The 21582-nt window shown below is 32.2% G+C and overlaps 1 protein-coding gene across 5 annotated transcripts in view; it reads left to right on the top strand.

Annotated features, from left to right (window-relative positions):
- LOC126777625 (multiple C2 and transmembrane domain-containing protein-like) overlaps positions 1 to 21582 on the top strand; it is a 79878-nt gene that overhangs the window by 39054 nt on the left and 19242 nt on the right. For 2 of the 5 annotated variants that reach the window (XM_050500720.1, XM_050500722.1), the window contains exon 1: positions 11110 to 11346. The exons of the other annotated variants lie outside the window; for them this stretch is intronic. In XM_050500720.1, the coding sequence (XP_050356677.1) occupies positions 11344 to 11346 (3 nt within the window). In that variant the 5' untranslated portion in view covers positions 11110 to 11343. Of the gene's footprint in view, positions 1 to 11109; positions 11347 to 21582 lie in introns of those variants that run through there. 5 annotated transcript variants of the gene reach the window in all.

The raw sequence follows: 21582 nt of genomic DNA, 5'->3' as shown, positions 1-21582 counted from the left end.
GATTGAGTAAAGTGTATAGGCAACTTAAGTAATTGACCTTTTATAAAATAAGTATCTACTTATTTATTAAAAAAAATAAAGGGTCTTTCTGTGATTTCAATATAAATGCCTGTATTTAGTTAGTATGGGGCTATTTGCGAGGTATTAAAATCAAAACAATCATCTTTTTTATTTTCTTCTATCTGTCTATCTTTGTCGGAGTAGTCTTCAAAACGGCTGAAAAATACAAATGCCACTAACAGAATTAGAAACGAGTATTTGGAATACTCGAACCCTTTAGTCTTTATTTCATCAAAATCGGTTAAGTGTATTAAAGTTATAACAAGTTAAAGTTCACACTCGCATCTTTGTTGTCCACAATTTTAGGCTTATCTATACTTCTGTACATATACATAAAGTTGAAGTGTCTCTTTGTGATTTCAAAATAATTGCCTCTTTATAAGTTAATATGGCGTATAAGTATTTGTGAGTTACCAAAAACAAAACATTATTTTTACATTAGTATATCACTACTCTCATATTTTTGAATCGTCGATCCCACAGTCGCTTATGACCAGGGTCTTCAATCAGTGCGACCTACCTGTAATGACTTACGGTGCCGAAACGTGGACACTTACCGTAGGACTGGTCCACAAATTTAGGGTCGCTCAGCGAGCAATGGAACGTGCGATGCTTGGGGTTTCTCTGGCAGATAGAATCCGAAATGAGGACATTCGCCAGAGAACTAAAGTCACCGACATCGCGCTTAGAATTAGCTCGCTGAAGTGGAAGTGGGCTGGTCATGTCTCCAGGCGTATTGATGGCCGATGGAGCTGACACGTGTTGGAGTGGAGACCACGCTTAGGCAAACGTAGTGTAGGACGCCCTGTGACAAGATGGGCCGACGATTTAAAAAAGGTGGCAGGTTCGGGATGGATGCAGACTGCCCAAGATCGGGATGGTTGGCGTTCTATGGGGGAGGCTTTCGTCCAGCAGTGGACGGCAAAAGGCTGAAAAAAAAAATCACTACTACCTAATAATTTAAATATTTTGTAACATGTACAATTAAAATAATGTATTATGTACTTTAAATTGGCAAATTATGAACTGAATTTGAAATTGAAATCCATTTTTTTTATATAATGGTCACCAACGCCCATAGACATTGGCATTGTAAGAAATGTTAACCATCGCTTACATTGCCAATGTGCCACCAACCTTGGGCACTAAGATGTTATATCCCTTGTGCCTGAATTTACTGGCTCACTCACCCTTCAAACCGGAACACAACAATAAGAAGTACTGCTGTTTTGCGGTAGAATATGTGATGAGTGGGTGGTACCTACCCGGACGAGCTTGCTCAAAGCTCTACCAACAGTTTCGAATTTGATTGTAACTAAATATTATGTGCTGAAAATAGAGAAAAAATGGGGGCTTCTTCATGATTATCTTCTTTCACATTCTATAATAGTGAACGCTTTTTATAGACATGAAATATTTATACAACAACGATTGAATACTTGAATAAAATGTTGCAGAGACTTTAGTTCCAAGATTCGTTAAAGTAACAGATATACTTCCGTCATATCATATTTTTTTTTTTTTATAGAATAGGAAGGTGGACGAGCATATGGGCCACCTGATGGTAAGTGGTCACCAGACGCCCTTAGACATTGGCATTGTAAGAAATGTCAACCATCGCTTATAGCCAATGCGCCACCAACCTTGGGAACTAAGATTTTATGTCCCTTGTGCCTATATAATTACACTGGCTCACTCACCCTTCAAACCGGAACACAACAATATCAAGTATTGCTGTTTTGCGGTAGAATATCTGATGAGTGGGTGGTACCTACCCAGACGAACTTGCACAAAGCCCTACCACCAGTAATAATATAATACACAAGACATATTTCTTTGTGTCCTGTCACAAGTCGCTACAAAGGAGGATAGCGTACGAGTCTTAAGTATAATTAATTCTGTAATATCTTTGCCCTTTCTTTGCAAACAGACTATAATATTATTAATAATATTTTGTAATATATAGTGGAGGAAAACCATTCTTCTCATTCCGTAGGCTCGTCTTCAGAGATTTAGTGGGCGTCTTTTGTATTATATGATAGCACACAACAGAATGTACATAATTTTTTTATATTTTAATTGATTTTACAATCATCACTTTATAGTTTTTAATAACTTAGTTACTTTACTAATAAAATAAATAATAGTAAACAATTCATATAATCGAGTAGCAGGTTTGCGACACCGATACACCACTCAAATCAATTATTCCATCTTTCAAATGATCCACACCGATTCCACGTCTTTTTAGAATTGCGCCAAAAACACGTTAAGATGGCGCCTCGACCCCGCTCGAGGCTAATCTCTACTCTGATTGGTCTTGACGTAAGACACGATATAGAATAAAAATGTAAGATTTTAAACAATATTAAAATTATATTAAATAACAAATCAAATACAATCAAATTTAAATTTAAAAATATAAACTATTTATATTATAATGTATATGTAAGTTGCGTTTTGCAACCAACAATCAACTCCATTCCGTTACTTCCTCCGACGTATATAAATATGTGACTGTGAGACTGTGCGCATCAGAGAGCAGGCATGACCAGAAATGATTGGTGTGATCTGACAATGAATGAAATAAATAAAAAAATGGCTACTGTATAAATCATGGCTGCGCTAATGGTAATAGGAGTACAAAAAATATTTCTTTGAAGTCTTTCCAATTCGGAAATGTTTCCCTGATTCTCTGAATCGCGATTGTAGCTTTCGTATAAGCTTTGGTTTAACAAAAACCAAACTCACATACAATTACAGCACAGTGAAGATAACGACCAGAACAAATCACAAAGAAGTAAACAAAGGTTCCCGAAGCTGCGAAGTTTGGACGTGGATTGTTTGAAGAACAATTGTTACGACAGACTTAATCCTTGACGAAGACCAAACAGCTAGACTATATATACCAAAAACCACTTTGTAGATCTTGAAATCCCACAAAATTCTTGCTACTAAGCAGTTTCTTACAATTTATTGTTTGTGGTATTTGAAAATTAAAGTGCAAAGTTGGAATATCTACGTAAAATAACGCGGCTTTTTATGTTTAAAAAAAGTTTTAAAAATACAGAGTAATAAATCAAAAAAAATAGATTTTTTTTATTAATTAAAAATGGGTAAAGTGCCTGATGAGGTCCTTCGACATTGTTCTTTGACATAAAAATCTTAACTATTCCTTTGATGTAAGAACTGCTTAACATGGGAACTAAGATGTTAATTACGACCCTCATACCTGTAACTTCAAAGAGCAGTTCAACCTTCAAAGCGATAAGAGCAATAGTAGAACTATCTAGACAAGCTAAGCTTGCCGAAATGTTTGAACACGTGAACCTAACCTAAGATTGCAGGTTCAGTAACGGGCACTATTGAATTTTTCTGTGCTAAAATTCTCGTGCTCGACGGTCAAGGAAAATATGTTAAGGAAAGTTGCATGCAGGAGTTAGGAAAGGAGTTTTAAAATAAAAATTCCACCGATCTGAAGCTTACCATCATGGTGCGATAAGTTCTCTACGCTACCTTCCCTTTAACAGCTTAAGATGTCTTGGTACATTTGTCGGATATTGACAGGCTGTTTATCAACCTTGCTTCACTCATTATTTTAAAAAGTTCTTATTAGTTGGGGCAGTATCAATTAAGCTAGGTTTTTTCCATATCATATTAAGTAATTGAACTTTTACGATATCACCATAGATTTATGGGCAACTTGACTGTCCGTGGCTTATTCAGGCCTTTTGTTGATCATAAATAAAAAGTTTAATCCAGTATTTTTTCGTTAAACATTTTGAGCAGTATTCTCACTACGTTTTCAGTTAAACTTACTAAATTAAAATTTTCAAACGGGTATATACTTTTAAACAAAACTTTTTCCTTAGTTGGTAATGTAATAAAGTAAAACTAAACTTTTCAAATTTAAAGTTGTTCTCGAAAGAAAATCTTAAAAATATATATATCATGAAACGGCATACGTACCGTTTATCTCTTATTAAACAATTTTTGTATTAATTTATACAATATCTGTCACTCTTCTTTATTTATGCATGAAAAATATGTCTTCCCAGTTGTTATTATCATAAAACATTTTATTTTCATGACGCTATACAGTGACTGTACGTTTTTTGTATAGATCGGGTCTAGTTAAGCTTAGGGCGGCAGTCTGTCTGATATAAAATGACAGGCAATTCAGCAAAATGTTTCGTAAATGTCATCAGTTTTTTCAACATACCTATCCCTCTCTTCAGCAACATTTTCAATAGGAAGAAGTAGGACGGATGGTTATTTTAATTTTCATTACTTTTTCTCGTTTTCATTGTCATGTACAGCTTGTGAATGGATATGTCCAACTTCTGGTCAATGACCTGTGCTGTTCAGATTTTTTTTTTTTTGTATATTATAAAACACGTGGTAGAATTTCATTCAACACATGTAGGCTACTTCATTTCGTTTTTCTTTTCAACGAATTTATTAAGTAATGCAAGGCTACAATTATGACAAGAATATTTTGAAAAGCGTCTCATTTCAATTTTCTTGGACCCCATTCAAGCATGGTAGAAACTGCCTTCAACTCATTAAAATATTAGTAAATGATAAGGTACAAATGAATAAAAGGAAATTCTTAAAGAAATCAAATGATTAGATTAATAACTAATTAATAAATAATAATCTGAGTATTAAGATCCGGATTTACTGCAGTCGTCAAAGTAATATAAATATTTGAAATGAAATTGCAAGAGACATTAATTAGATGAAAAAATACTACTTGCACGAAAAAAAGTTATAAAATGGTTTTGCGGTATAAAAAATACGTCAAAAAGAGTAATGAAAAGAAATATTTAGAGAAAAGGTGAGATAAGTTAGAGATAGAGAAATGTTCTTCAATAATAGAAAAAACGTCTCAAGAGATGAACACTATGTAAATAAGTAATATAATTTAAAGCAAATGAAACTTAAAACATTATCTTACATGGATATCCTTTGTCGAAGACACAACACAATACCCGTATGGCTAATGCAAATATTTAACATTAGTGAGAATCGTTCAAGCAACTATCAATGCTATCAGTTGCTGCGATTACTTTACAAAATAGTTGTTAAAGATTACTTATTTATTTAACACTTTATTATAATACCAGAAGTAAAATAAATAGAAAATAACAAAGAGAGCAATTATTATAACATACTTATCGTAACCGTAGCTGTAACAGCCTGTGAATGTCCCACTGCTGGGCTAAAGGCCTCCTCTCCCTTACATACTTATTCCTTAAATATATTTCATCCAGCAAACCCAAAAAGGAAAAAAATGACAGTAAAAAAAGGTACGCCTACGGTAAACAATAACAATCTATGTAGGTAGGATTGTCTGCAAGTCCGTCTGAGTAGGTACCTCATCATATATTACAGCAATAAACAGTACTGTTGTGTTCTGGTTTGAAGGGTGAATGAGCCAGTGTAACGGCACAAGGGACATAACATCTTAGTTCCCGAGATTGTAAGAAGCGGCTAATATTTCTTATAGTACCAATGTCTATGCGATAGTGCCCACTTACTATCAGGTGACCCATTTAGTCTTCCGTATACCAATTTTTAAAATAAAAAGTAAATTGAGATATCGTCAGATTTACGGGTATAATTAATTCTCAACGATAGTGTAATATTGATCCCATCCGATTATGAGAGTGAGGGTATAAGGAGTGTACCTGTCTCGTGCACTATTATATGTAGTATGTCCTGTGTAGTTGACTATTCTCCATTAAAAATGGTTGCCATGAGCAAAATCTGTGTGGAGAACATCATTACATCAAATAAAATAGGATGATGACAAAAAATTCTTAAATGGACGGATCAATTTAGAAAACAGAAAGCATATATATGAGCTTATACATAAAACGTTGTCGGTAGGTAGTATAGTGTTACGACCGTGTGATATATACGAGTACAAAGTGAGTCGGCGTTACGTATTCAATGGGCGGTTGTTCTCGAGGGAATTTCCTGTGGTTTAAAGGCGAGGCTTCTTTATCGGTAAATGGAATGACGCTATTTGTTATATTGGGATTCAGGTTTGACAGGATATTGCCTCTTGTCCGCCCGCAGTACAGCTGGTCTGATCGATACAGTCAATGGATATAAAACTCACCTCCAAATATTAAGGCATATAAGTGTAATTTTGTGGATGACCACATCTTCATTCATTGGCGATGATCAGGGGCCGAATTCTACTAATTTCCCGATTCAATTCCGATCCAACTTTGAATCATCTGTATTTATTCGAATCGGAACTTAACCGATAATATTTTGATATATGTCAAAATCAAACGTAATTGTTAACTTTTATGGTAATAGTCGATAATTAAATTAAAGAATAGAAAAAAGGAAAAAAGGCAACGATCACGCTTCGATTCGATTGCGACAAAGTAACAATTTATTAGTAGAATTGATTCAACTATCGGTGAACCATTTACTCGTCTAGCTTCCTGCCACAAAATAAGAATGATACTAAACAATAGTATTTAAAAAAAGGAAAGTTATAATCACACGGTAATTTACGGTACATTTTTTGGAAGATTTTGTAAATAATAATCAATAAGAATGCAATCAATAATTTACTCTTATTAGGCTCCCAAAAAATACATTATAAATATTCAAAGATCAGGTTTCGCCTTCTGCTATCTAGATTTATTGTATTTAATTATTTCAATTTGTATATAAAATGCCTATTTATTTTAAATTAAATAGATAATACGTTTAGTATGTACATATATTAATAGCTCCTTATACTAGAACCAATATATGAATTAAATTTTACCATTTTGGTGGCTTTGCAAATTATGTCATTTACAACAAAGAAATCTAAAAAAAATTATATTCATAATAGAATCGTGAACAAATGGCGAAGTTGTTAAGATGGAAATAAGTGAAGAAGCCACCAAAATGGTAAAATTTAATTCATATATTGGTTGCAGTATAAGTAGCTATTAGTCAAGAACTGTTTGTAGTGTATAATATAGCAGGGCTATTAGAAAATCGCATGAAATATTTAAGAATCTAAGATTTGTTTATCTTTAGTTCTTCTGTTATTGGAATAAGCTACAATATCACGGGTTTCTGTGTGTGGACTTCTTTGGTGGTACAATTTAGATATACATTAATTTGATGTACTTAAATCGCTTTACTCAGCTCACCCCATGGAAGCTCTTAAAGAGCGTAATTGCTTTTAACTAGCTCATTTGAATATGATATAGAGAAATTCTCTAATAGCGAGAATAAAAGTCCCAATTGCAATTACTGAAATTAACCCGTATACACGAAGCGGTTTTTTTCAAAAATTTAAGAGATCAATATTCACTAAAGCGCGTCCACACTATACGAGCAGTGCAAGTACAGTGAGTATTATGTACCCCGACAAGGTTTTATTACTCTTATTCCTAAAAGAAATGAGATAAAAGGAAATTAGAAAAATGACGGTAAATTCAAAGGAATTGATAATAGTATTCCACAAACAGCTCTGGTTTATCTCTCCTTTTTTACCTATTACCCCTATTAAAAATAATCTTTAACTACTTTGCATTGAGGTCCTTTTGTCTTTGATCCAGATTTAATTTCTTAACAATAGCATTTCTTAGAATTTCCTACCTGGTCTCTTTGTTATCTAATTTTCTCCTGAGTTTATGATTGTTACTGTACTTTTTATGTACCGATGGATAGCTAAGGAAACGCAGATGTTTTTAAAATGATCCGCACGATAAGAGCCATAGTGATTTTTACAAAAAAATTGCGAGTAACTTAAAGAATCAAAATTAAAAATCGAAAAGTTGTACAGTTTTGGATCTGTAATTTAAAAATGCTTGAAGATTGTTTTTGTTTTATAACTGGTTATTATTAACTAGGATGTACCCTAGCAAGAAATACAAAAAAAAATAGGGAAAATACGTTGATTTTTTTTTTATTGAATTTTAGAATCTTAAACATCCTTTAAATAAAAAAAATATCATATTATCATATAAAAATACAATATCATTTGATAGCTATTGTCCTGAACTATAACCCTTTAAAAGGATCGTGACATATTACCCTGTAACCCTGTATACATTTAAATACAATTTCTAGTTGTAATATACTACACTGTGTTGTACTATGGATAGTTAATATTTACATGAAAAAAAAGTCGTAAACTTCCACAAAAAACAATCGCATATTATATATTCGCATGGCATGCCCTACACTCAACCATAAGCCCCGGTGCATTCAACCTTTATTTTAATTTCTACAGAGTAATGTAACATAGAGAAATTATTTTAAGACGACCAAAATTCCATAATAATAAACATCAATTCATTATAAAAAATAAAAAAAACTCACTTAGTAAGTCAATTTATTTTTATCGATTTTTAAATATTTATATAAATAATACCTGAGCGATCAAGGTTTGTTCGAGTCAAATTATTAGTTATAATTTTATGTAAAATTTGTATTTCTTTGAAAAAACACCCATAAAGAGAATCTTAAAAAGCAATATATGAGCCTAATGGTCAGAGCCGAGAGATAAACGAAATAAATTTATACAAGAATTGTTCATTTTATATAATAAATTAACTTAAATATTACTTGTTGATTATCATCCTTTTCATGTCGAAACGTTATAGCATGACTGTCCTTCTACTCGTATCTATTCTATAAAAGAATATCAGAATTACAAATATATATATGTTTGTGGATATATAAAGGTCATGCATCAAATCCACGTAATATAAAGTAGCCAATAGTTTTATACTCGACGTGAATTTGTTGCCTTTATTATATTGTAACTCTCTGCATGACAAGGCTAAGTCCTTGAACTAGGTAAGCATGACTGGCTCTTGTGTCAGAATACATATCTAAGAAAATCTCGGTGGTGATAACCACTATTTATATGATAATGAATTCATACATAATAAGTAAGTATACCTTATACCTTAGCTTATAATATTTAGGACATTACTTATTATTAATTAATAAGTAATGTTATAAAAATGTAGAAGGGATAATGGGACTAACGTGCCTGTGTAGGACAAAAGTGCCTAAATTAAATAAGAAAAAGTAAATACCTTAGTAGCAAAACGTTCGAACTCTATTTTTTATAATATATAAACTAATCTAACATGTATATATTACATATATAACACAGATAAAATTAAAAAGAGTTACTGTACAAATCGTGACAGCGTGGAATAGTGGCAAGAATGCTAGCAGCATTTCCCCTTTGAATCGCAATTCCGATTCTCTGGGCGAAAACTGAACTAGACCCCCCCCCCCCTCGCCAATAGAGGCGATAAAACGGGGTGTAATATTTTTGATGAAAGTTTTTGCACTATTACTCCAAGGTCCGAGCATTTCAACTGCACATTTTTGATATTAAGATATATTATCCTTTTTAATGCCATGCATAAGAAAGAGATAGCAATATATGTGTTAAAGGTTAGTAAGTTTTGCGGTGTCATATAAAAATATATTATATGGAAACTGATTGGGTGGATTCTATGGCTAATATAATCTGTGCAATACCATAAAAGCAAACACTCCATAGATAGGTATCATACCGTTACCAAATACGATCTAAGCGTTTTTAGCATGCATATATTCTTTGTTGTTATTTGTAAACAAATGGAACAATGACAATAATTGTTATAAGAAATTGAAAATAGAACTTTTTTTTTAATTGAATCATTTATTAATACGATTACTATTATAGTCTTGTATTTTTCATTGAACCGATTATCATGAAATATACGTCTGCAGGGATACAGATACGGATGTAATAATTAATAATAATAAGGGTTCCTATCAAACCTAAACATGTGGGCTAAGAAAACTTGTTAATAGTTATGTAATTTAATCAGCTAGAGTAATTTCTCAGTTTCATGGCGAATTCTTTTGTATTATATACATTTCTAATAGATCATTTCGAACGCTACAAACAAATATATCTTTTTTCTTAGAAAATAAAAACCGGAGTTAGAAGTTATTGGTTGTGTTTGTATTGATAATACTTAAGCGATGTTACCCAGACTTAGTAATCAGGTTCTGTGATTGATGCAGATAATAAATACAGCTATGGTTTTTAGAAACAAAATCAGTTGGTGTTACCAGAGATACGAAGACGTATAAAGAACCAACTCACGATTTTGCCACTATTTTATATGCCCGGATGTTTCAAGAGAATAACGATTAAGCCGACCAACTTAAATTGCACCTATTTTAGTTAACAAAAGTGTCATTTATACAATTACGCTAAATAATAATGTAAAGAAATAAATTGTGTTTGTTTGTTTTGTAATCATGCATTTGTACATAGACTTGGACAAAATGCATGATTAATAATTTTTGATTCTGATTACAATATATAATCATCACCATTATAGTATAACGATAGTAAACAAAAAAATGAAAATGAGTAAGCGAATCCAGTGGACTGCACCCTACGTGCCCTCTTCAGAATCAATCAAAGTTAATCTGTAATCGTGATACATTACATATTGTTATCGTTAATCATTAATCTGATTATATTTTGCCCAAGATTGCTCATACACATGGGTATGTGAAACGAAAATCTGGTACATATATATCTATGAATCCGCAGTGGAACAGCATGATGGGATAAGCCCGAAACTATGTTCTATGGAACACAGTAGATATTTACAAGCACAGCGCACTATTTATAAGATAAAATAAAAAATATCTGACTTCTTTATACTAAAATATGATAACATTTGTTTATTTTTCTTTGTTATATATTTCGGGCAGGTAACTATTTATTTTTACGAGTATATAATAAATAACACATACGTAAATGTTAGATGCAAACTCAAATCTTTATATTAATTTTAATAAACCTAATTTCGTATTATATACTAAAGAAATACATATTACTAAATCGTTTGTCAATAATTTACAAAATTTACCTCGTGTTACACACAAATAATATTGCTTTACGGAGTTCTAATCTCTGAGTATACAATTCTCTGTGCAATATTACACCATATGAATAAGTACGGCAAGACCAGTCGCTGTTAGCCCACGGCCGCGTGAGCGCGCGCTGCGAATTATACGGAAATCGTTCACCTAACCTAAATTCGCGCAAAACAAATAAATAAACCGGTGAATGATAAAAACGGTTCTCTTCACTAAATCGCGTTTTTCGACGAATTTCATTCGAATGATTCTCGTGTGGTGATGTTGATATTGTTTAAAAAAAAAGGTTTTGTGTTGTGTTGTGATCTCTTTGGATTGATTTCAGTGTAACTCGTTTTTAGAATGGTATTTTTTCTTGTTTCATTCTTTGCGTACAACAATCGACAAGCTTTATAGGTTGTTTTTTTTTTAATTAATTGACCAATGGATTTATATCAAACAGTATAATTGAAGATATTTTTAACCAATAATGTTATTATAATAATTAATTTAATGTAAATTGCATAGCGTACGAGTCTTCAAACGTAAATATTATTTCTATAAATTAAAACAAAACAAATAAGCAGGTAATATAAATATCAGCTGATAATGCAGAATCAGAAAGGTTAATATAATGTTTTTCATAATTACTACTCTAAAGTCTAAATGGAAGTATATATATATATATATATATATATATATATATATATATATATATATATGTATATATATATATATATATTTTATCATATAAATAAGGCTACTTATGACCCGCAGATTCCCTCATAGCGAATGGTTTTTTTCTAAACTAAAATTATAATTGATTCAAGTAGGTTTTTATGAGTACTTTTAAATCGTCATATTATAAGATGAATTCGATTTAAAACGAACACCGGGCCGAATAGTAACTCAATAGTTACTCTTTTTATTAAACATATAATATATAAGCCAATAGTAATTAATAATCATATATACAATTTAATCAAAGTGGATACTTTGCAACTTGTGTGCAGATAGCCTATACCATCTTGAAATCTATTCTAAGTTTCTCTCGTCAAAATAAAAAAGTGATATTACAGTGGATACCTGCTCATATTGGCATAGGAAATAATGAAAAGGTTGATATACTAGCAAAAGATGCAGCACGAAATGGTATTTTCTACCATTGCCTACCATATCATTCGGAATTATTATATTTGCCTAAACAAAGATTGTACAAATTTTGGAGAGAGTATTTTGATGAGCGATCGCATACTAAGGGGGTCGGGTACAGAACAATGCAGCCTGGCCTATGGAAAAGTCTTTGGTTTGATGGTGCCAATATGACCAGGTCTTCAATTGTTACAGCTCTTCGACTTCGTTCCGGACACATTCCATTAAATAACTTTGGTTTCCTTATGGGTAAAACACCCTCACCTTATAGTGTGTAATATCATAGAAGACACGTATCATGTAATAATGGAGTGTGCTCGAAACGAAGCAGTTAGAATATATTTTTTACGTTTAATTAATTATTGCGGAGAGGTGGGGGCATGTAACAGTGTCCTCGCTGACCCTACATCAGAACCAGCGAAAGTTTTGTACAAGCTAGTGAATGATCTTATTAAGAATGATGTAAACGCTATGACATGAATGATGTAATTAAGCAATGTGAAAAGTTTAATGTTCTGTAAGCACTATGAGGGTGGCATTTTCTTAAAGAAAAAACCCTCTTTAAAATAAATGAATTAAAAAAAAAAAAAAAAAACTTGTGTGCAAATCAATTAAATACGAATTCCAAGCTTTTTTAAAATAAGTCTAAAAAATTTATTCATTAAATGTAAAATTAAGTATAAAAGTATTTTTGCTTTAGGTCAGTCTACGTACAGTCTACATTGACACCGAATCTCAACATCTTACTTGACTTAATTTTATGTTTGATTTTGGATCAAATCTTATCTTGAAACCTTATTAGTAAAACTCGCTTATATCATATTTAACTACCGCTTCAGCGGCGACTTCACACGCGTCATAGTTTTTATAAAAAATTAAGGATTTTAAAACAAAATTTCATTTCCACTAAGCTTAGGAGTTCAATTTTCAAAAATCCTTCTTTAGTGTTAACAGACAGTTCGTGTTTCTTTTATATTATAAATATCAAGGTCAAAGAGGTGCCCTCGTTAGCAATTCTATACATTAAAAACGCAATAACAAACATATGTACTGTTTTGTTGCTAGTACTTATTCATCATTGGCTCATTCATACATATGTATTTTTATATGGTACACAGAAATAGTTATTATTATTATTATTATTATACTATTAAAAATTTGACGTCGGCTCTTTTAACTCTATGAACTGCCAAGCTCACTCTTTCAGCTAGGTAAACGGCATCACTTGAGCCACTGGAAGTGGGTTTTTTTTATAACATCGGTAAGCTAACGGGAAAAAAGATCATCTGATAAAATATATTAACCATTCCTTACATTGCCAATTCGTCACCAACCTTGGGAACTAAGATGTTATGTCTATTTTGCCTGAAATTAATTTTTCATTCATAAATGCAACTGGGAGACGACAATAGTGAGTATTGCTATTTTGCGTTAGAATATCAATTGATGCACCAAAGCCGCCGTTTTATGTCGGCAGGTTAGATGGCAATACAATTAATTATCACAAGCAGCCCGCCGGCCTGGCCCGCCGGGTAAAGCCGCCGGTTCGGTGGACGGCTTTGGTGCGTAGAGTGCTTTACCTAAGCAGACTGGCTTGCACAAAGTGTGGTCCACAGTTTCTTAGAAAGGTCTATATTATTTCTGTTAATGGTATTTCAATCTTTATTAATTTTTTCGATGTAACGATTTTCAATGACTTTAAATAACAAAAATCCTGAATACGCTAAAATCACAGACGCTTTTGTTTTTACGCAAAAGCTTTTAAAGGAGTTCCTAAAACTTTGTTCTTAAAAAGAAAAACAGAAATTCGATATTTAAACGTTTTATTGTAAACATTGACGATTACTTTACTAAAGTCTTTCACTTGGAATTGATTGATGAATTAATTTGAAAGAAAATAGAGTAATATTTAATATTAAACAATTCCTAGCTTTCATTTGGCTTTAGTTCTGACAAATATTAGATTGATCGAAACGAAGGTAAATTGATAGTTATCCACTTTATCTAGTGATGCTGGTTTTGTTCACTATTCCAAACTAAGTGATTTTGACAGGACTAATTTCTTTTTTTTTGTGTTGTTTTAAAAAATATACGGTTTCCATCATGGATTCGTGAAAAAATGGCGTTTTGAATATCGGCGAAGTTGATATCGAAACTTTGGAAGTAAAATTAAAGGATATATTATGCAGGTAGTTAAGTAAAATAATGTTGTTTTATAAATATTAAAGTCAACCATTAGCCGAGAACTGTTTGTAGTGTAGTAGCAGAGCTATTAGTAAATCGCATGGAATATGTAAATTTAAAGATTATTTATCTTTACTCCTCCTACTACTGGAATAAACTATAATTACTTATTTTCTGAACCGAAAATTATTTTGATTGTAAAGCATTTCCACTTAATTTTACAAGCTGATATGCTCGTGACATCATTGGATAAAAAAGGTATCAATTTTAAAGAATATTTTATGTTATAAATATTTTTGTTATTATAAATATTATAAATATTAATAACAACATATATATAAATAACGTCTTTACACAAGATGTATATATAGATATACTTTACCTCACCTTACGCTGTTTTACTCGGTTTTCGCAATTTCCCATTCCGGCTCCTGCGATAGAGTAATTGCTCAAAGGTGGCTTTAATAGCTAAATTTAACATGATGGATGCATGAAAGCAACTATAATATGTATTTAATTCATAATTTAAGCATCTATATCTACGAAATTGAATTCCAAACTGGAATTCAATTCATTGTAGCAATGCAATAATCTGACGTCATATTACCGCATTTGCCTCTATAATGCATTGAACTGAAATTTCGCGCTCAAAGGGAATTCTATATGAGTGAAATATTGTATGAATTTTACGAGTAAGCTAAGCGGGAATCCATTCATAGGAATTTGGTTAAAGTCAAATCTGCATATTTTCAAACGTATTTAAAGTTATTTTACAGTTCTATATAATTACTTATATTAATTATTGCAATAGGTCTTTCATCCATCATCACGACTGCCTCATTGGTCCAGTGGCTAGATCTAAGGCAGCAGGTTTCGAGGGCCTGGGTTCGAACTCCAGGTTGGGTAATTAAAAAAGTTTTTGGTCGAAAATCTCATTAACAGCCGGAAGTTGGAATTGAGTACACCCCCGTGCCTTGGAAAGCACTCCAATGGCTTAACATGAACTCTTTCCTTTCGTGTCGGATTGCTGTCCCATGATATGATGGTCGCCGTGGTCGAAATTAGTCAGGAAGACATTATCATGACTGTGACTGTGATCACTACCTATCACCCTCTTGTAAGAGACTTTTATCACTTTTAATACAATGTTAATGACTTTGATTATTAATATCTCTGATACCCCGAACTTTGTGGTAATATTTTATGCAAAAAAAATTGGTAATACTGACGAAATATGTTTTAATGTTTTAGATTTCTCGCGATGAAAATGTATAAATATTATTGACATTATTAGACTTTTTTGATACAAATTGAAACCAGATAATACAATTTACGTGCAGAATACACTAGACACCGTCTCCCTATGAGGAGACGAGGTCTGCAGACCACCCACACTATCTTACGTTCGATAATACACGAGCCGTTTTAGCGCAGTTTTCCTTTCCGTAACGATTTCAGAATTAGAAGGAACATCAATTTCGAACTTTATTTTTTTCTCACGACATATTCAAGCCCTTCCAAGTATCAAAGTTAAATTAGATTTAAGTTGGATTAGATAACCGTTAAATATCTTTAGTAATAGTATCAAGTCTCTTCAAAAAGGTAATAATTCCCAATAATTAATTTAGACGAATCACAAATTTTGGAAAAGGTGTTCTTTACATAATACCTTGCTCTTACATTATAAGCAACAAAGTTTTTAAGGAACAAAGTTTTTTTTTATAGTATTGGTAGGAAGATGAGCAAATAGGCCACATGATGGTAAGTGATCAACGCCCATAGACATTGGAAACCATCGCTTACATCGCCAAAGCGCTACCATCCTGGGAATTAAGATTTTATGTCCCTTGTGCCTGTAACTAGCTCACTCACCCTTCAAACCATAACACAACAATAACAAGTACTGCTTTGCTTTGCAGTAGAATATCTGATGAGTGACCTAGTGACCCTACCACCAGTATATGGTCTATATTTTAAAAAAAATACAAACAATGCAGTTTAATAATTATAGTTTATGGTGCTAACCTTGCTACACTATAATATTGTAGATCTTCAGATAAATATGTCATTCATAATTTATTTCTATGAGTGATATAATTACTTGAAGAATTTTCTGTAAATGATAAAAACAAAATTAGAATTGTTACTGTTTATCGTATCATCTCGTATATGTGAATCGTTGAAATTTCTTCTCTTTTCAAGTAATTAACTCTCTGTAAACTAAGTATGTGTTTATTGTTTTATTGAATTGGTAGTGGTGAAGGATTAAATTTAATGTAAGGCTCCTACCAACTCGAAATTTAAAGTACTGAAAAAACTCAATAAGGGTAACTACCCTTTTCACACATATTAAATTACATAGGCATATTAATTAATTACAATTAAACTATTAGCTTTGTGCAAACTCGTCTGGGTAGGTACCACCCACTCATCAGATATTCTACCGCAAAACAGTAATACTTGGTATTGTTGTGTTCCGGTTTGAAGGGTGAGTGAGCCAGTGTAAAAACAGGCACAAGGGACATAAAATCTTAGTTCACATACGAGTAGCCCTTCCATTTTATGACTTAAGGATCAGATATTCTCGAATATTTAACCAAGTGAAATAAATTGAATTCGTGATGCAAAATCACCTGTAATGCTACGTTCACAAATTTGCTACCAATTGTTGATTGATTTGTTTTGCTTTGTTTTCGTATCCTATCGTAATCACTGGTGGTAGGGCTCATCAGATATTAAATAGCAAAACAGCAGTACTTGTTATTGTTGTGTTCCGGTTTGAAGGGTGAGTGAGCCAGTGTAAAAACAGGCACAACGGACATCAAATCTTAGTTCCCAAGGTTGGTGGCGCATTCGTGATGTAAGCGATGGTTAACATTTTTTACAATGCCAATGTCTATGGGCGTTGTTGACCACTTATCATCAGGTGGCCCATATGGTCGTCAGCCTTTCTATTCTATAAATATATATATATATATATATATATATATATATATATATATATATATATTATTTATAAATAATATAAATAAATGATCATCACCTCTTGCATCAATGTATTTTTATCATCAGATTTAAATATATTGTTTGGCAAAGTTCAAGTATCTGCAAGGACATTCTAATTTAATCTCAATATTGATTGTTATCAATGCGTTGAATTGAATTGTTTACTTGTGACGCATCGGCTCCGGCCTGCAAGGAATAATGGGACAAACATACTAGTTCCGACCAATAAATAAAGAGTGGTCTCCATTGTAAATTGTGTTGTGTAAATGTTTAACTACATCAAATGGCGAACGAGATTGGAGTACGTAAAATACTAGGTGGTTTATTTGGTGGTAGGGCTTTGTGCAAGAACGTCTGGGTAGGTACCACATCGCGCATCGTAACGGTGTTTTCGTGCGTATATCGATAGATGGCGTTACTTAAATAATTTATAAAACTGCGCAGGCTGGATTCTTGTTACTGGATATCTATGTATAGTCTAGAACTAATTTCTAGACATAAAATTGTTTCATCTATAACCATAACTGATCAAATACACATGGTAAGTAACAATATAAACACACCGACCCCCCCCCCCCCAGCGGGTCATTCATTACGTCTCGTCGACGCTTTAGTGTTCGACGGCGTAAATGATGATTACATCATTCCCTTGATGCATATATTACGACCCTTGCGATGTTCTAAGCCAACAACCTCTCTCAGGATGCATTATTAGCATTTTAAGCCGTAAACCATATTTTTATATTTAGTTTCATTTAACAAATATTACAAGAAGCACCGTCATCGCTCGCTCCAGATTATTCATTGCTTTTCGGCATATCCAATATTCAAAGGACAAATCAAATATTTAATTCAATTCAAATTTTACTGTAATGTATGCAATGGGCAACATTGATTGGCAGTTAACTCCCCGCTGCACCACCAAGTGTAGCCAGGCTTTATTACGGATGTTTTCTGTTTAACGTACGATTATTTTTAGCGACCCTTCGCTGAGTTAATTAAATCTTATTTCCGAAACACTGATTGGCTTAAATCAAATTACCTGACGTAATCAAACTGACAATTTGTTTCGGACAATATAGTGAATATTGCTTCGTCGTATTTTGACAGATTAATTGCTTTGAAATAAACATAAATCTAATATAAACATAATTAAATATATTATATTCTTACAGACTTGAAGTGAAATTGACTTTAAAAAATATTACATAAATAATGTCTGACTTTATAATTAACAAATAACAATCAATAATAGCATTATGTACTTTAAATTAATAATTACTAATAACAAAAACTAAACTTAGAACTAAAACGTCAAATAGTTTATGTCACCGTGATTGTATGTCCGAAGTATCCAAACTTCGCGGCAAAAAGTTCAGCTTCTGTGACGTGTGATAGCGCGCTTTTCTTTTTTTTTTTATAAATTACGCCACAAGGAATTGATACATTCGGTGGAAGATAGTTAATAATATATTTACTTATAAAACCACTTCACACTAACAGTTATGTCTTAATAATCGTTATTGCCAATATTTCATGTTTATTTATTTAAGTATGTGTATTTAATATTTATTTTAAATATAACAAATAGTTTTATTACATTGCCTGTATACAAAACAAAACTTTAATTTTACGCTAAAAATGCGATTGTGTTTAAATATATTATATAAAATTAGAAATTATATGAAAGTAGTTCTGCCAATATCTTAAACTAAAATTGAAAAAAAATATATATTAAAAGACAAAACTAGACCCATACTAGACCTTTTAGATGTTATTTATAGCACTGCATAATATATTAAAAAGCGCTTAATTCTTATACTAAATCATAATCATATTTATTTATTTATTTGAATAGGCACATCTACAGCATATAATATATTAAAAATTTTAGAATGTATTAGCATCTTTTAGCAACATATATGTACCAATTATAGATATGCACAACACTGACAAGGTAACTAATGTATTCTAATACTGTCTGTTATGTATTTCTTGTTTGTATGTTTGTCCTCTGTGAGTTCCTAAAGTATTCAACCGATTATGATGAAACTTTGCTAAGATTATCTGTGTACGCTAGCAAAATAAACAAAAAAAAATATATATTATGAAGTAATTTCAAAAGTCCTATAAAAAAGGACCGCTTTTTGAACCGTAAACCTTTTACACCCACGCTTTTGTTGATTAAAGTTAGTTTACCGTCTAGCTCTTCCTTATTACCGGAACAAAACAATAAATAACTTCAGCAGTAAAATGTCTAAAGTGACAAGCATAAAGCACATTCATTTTGATGAAATCTTACTTTTACAAATATTTATTTCTTTTATATATCTTAGGGCCAATTTGGCCCCAGGGATAGTGGACGTTGAAGACGAATTTTAACAGAAGATCGCGGGTTCGAATTCGGCAAAAGTTTCCATGAACTAAGGAAACCTGGATGTCTGTCATAGGTGTGCGGAGGGACAAATGGGCCACTTGAAAGTAGATGGCCATCACTGCCCATAGACATTAGTGCTGTAAAAAATATCAACCGTTCCTTTTATTGCCAATGCGGCACCAACCATGGGATCTAAGATGTTAAATCCCCTGGGCTTGTAGATACACGGGCCAACTCATCCGTCAAAACGGAACATAACAATACAAAGTATTGCTGTGTGGGGGGTGGAGCTACTTACCCAGGCGGGCTTGCTATAAAGTTCTACCAGCTAAGTGTTGGATACATACTTAATGAATCCAAGTTGAGCAGCGTGGGATAACGTTCCTTCCTCTTAATATTGTTTTAGTTAAGTGTGCTAAGTACTTATTTTAACGTAATTTTCATGATCCTCTCTTGTTATTATATATAAAGTGTCTCGCGTTGCTTACGGAAAATGTAGTAAATGTCCCTAATGCCGTCATTTGCTCAACTAGCCAAGTTGCAGCTATTAATGTGACCCCTGATCATTAATTATGGGCTCAAGTCAATACTCACATTAAACTAAACGTTATTTGTCCTATTTCCATTACATAACAGTTTATTTATCCAACGCTGTATTACCTTAGCCTGCAAATTAATTTAACCCCGCTGGACTTGTTTTCAACTTTACATGGAAACATTTCAAATATTCCACGTCACTTAACAAGATTGGACTCTTTGGCAATACTATAATAGATTCCACAAAATGTAAGTTATTACTATAAATGCATACACAGTTGTTATATTTTATTTTCTATTTAACTTTTCAATTTATAAATTACGGTACTGTTATATTGGAGAGAAATTTGAGCTAGAATATCTTAACGTAAAAGGAATATAAAACAAATTAGCGTATTTAGTGTTTATAGTCCAATCAAAACAATTTAACGCTACTGGTCATATGTCTGATCTCTTTCCTTTCGTGTGGGATCCATCTCGATCCATTATGAGAGTTAGGGAATAGACTACACCTGTATTTGTGTATACTTGTATTCTCTATTCTTGCACGGTATTTGAGATTGCCCACCTTGGAAACTCACTCTGGAAGACTTCAACATCTTTATGTAATGTTTTGATCAAATTTAATAAATCTTAACTACTCGTTTATTGTATATGGGTATCGGAAAATTAGTTTAAAGTTGATATCAATTTGTCAACATTTCTATCTATTTGAGATGAAACAAATTCAAAGATATTATGATTTCCGAAGTTTTATTTTAACGAAAATCTGTTCAATTAAAATAATGAAATATTTTATATATATATATACGTAATTAAACATATTATATATGTAATCATGTAATACTTTGATCAACATGCTGTATCGGGGATTTGCGTTATTGTTTGTTATTTAACAGAAAAACGAGATTTTTATAGACGCAACAAAATTTATCAATGGTGATAAAAAGCTTACAACATACATTTGTATTGTTCAAAATCTAAATGTCACTCTATATATTCATGAACCTGATGCTTTGATAATCTGACATATTCGCTTATTGTATAGAAGACTAGACTAGACTAAAAGCCGAGATGGCCTAGTGGCTAGAACGCGTGAATCTTAACCGACCATCGTGGGTTCAAACCCGGGCAAGCACCACTAAGTAACCACCACCAGTAATTTCCATTGAAATAGCTTTCCATCGCCTAAAAAACAATGACAATGTAATTTATTAATTTAACTTTATCCTTTATTACATACCTATTCTGATAAATTATAATAATATGTAAAGCATTTCCATAACGGTACTAAATAGCACCTAAATTGTCTCTAAATGTAGTATTCATTTAAGCACGTAACCGCA

Source organism: Nymphalis io, chromosome 23 (assembly GCF_905147045.1).
Source record: "Nymphalis io chromosome 23, ilAglIoxx1.1, whole genome shotgun sequence".
Taxonomy (NCBI): Eukaryota; Metazoa; Arthropoda; class Insecta; order Lepidoptera; family Nymphalidae; genus Nymphalis; species Nymphalis io.
This window is presented reverse-complemented; position numbering and strand designations above follow the sequence as displayed.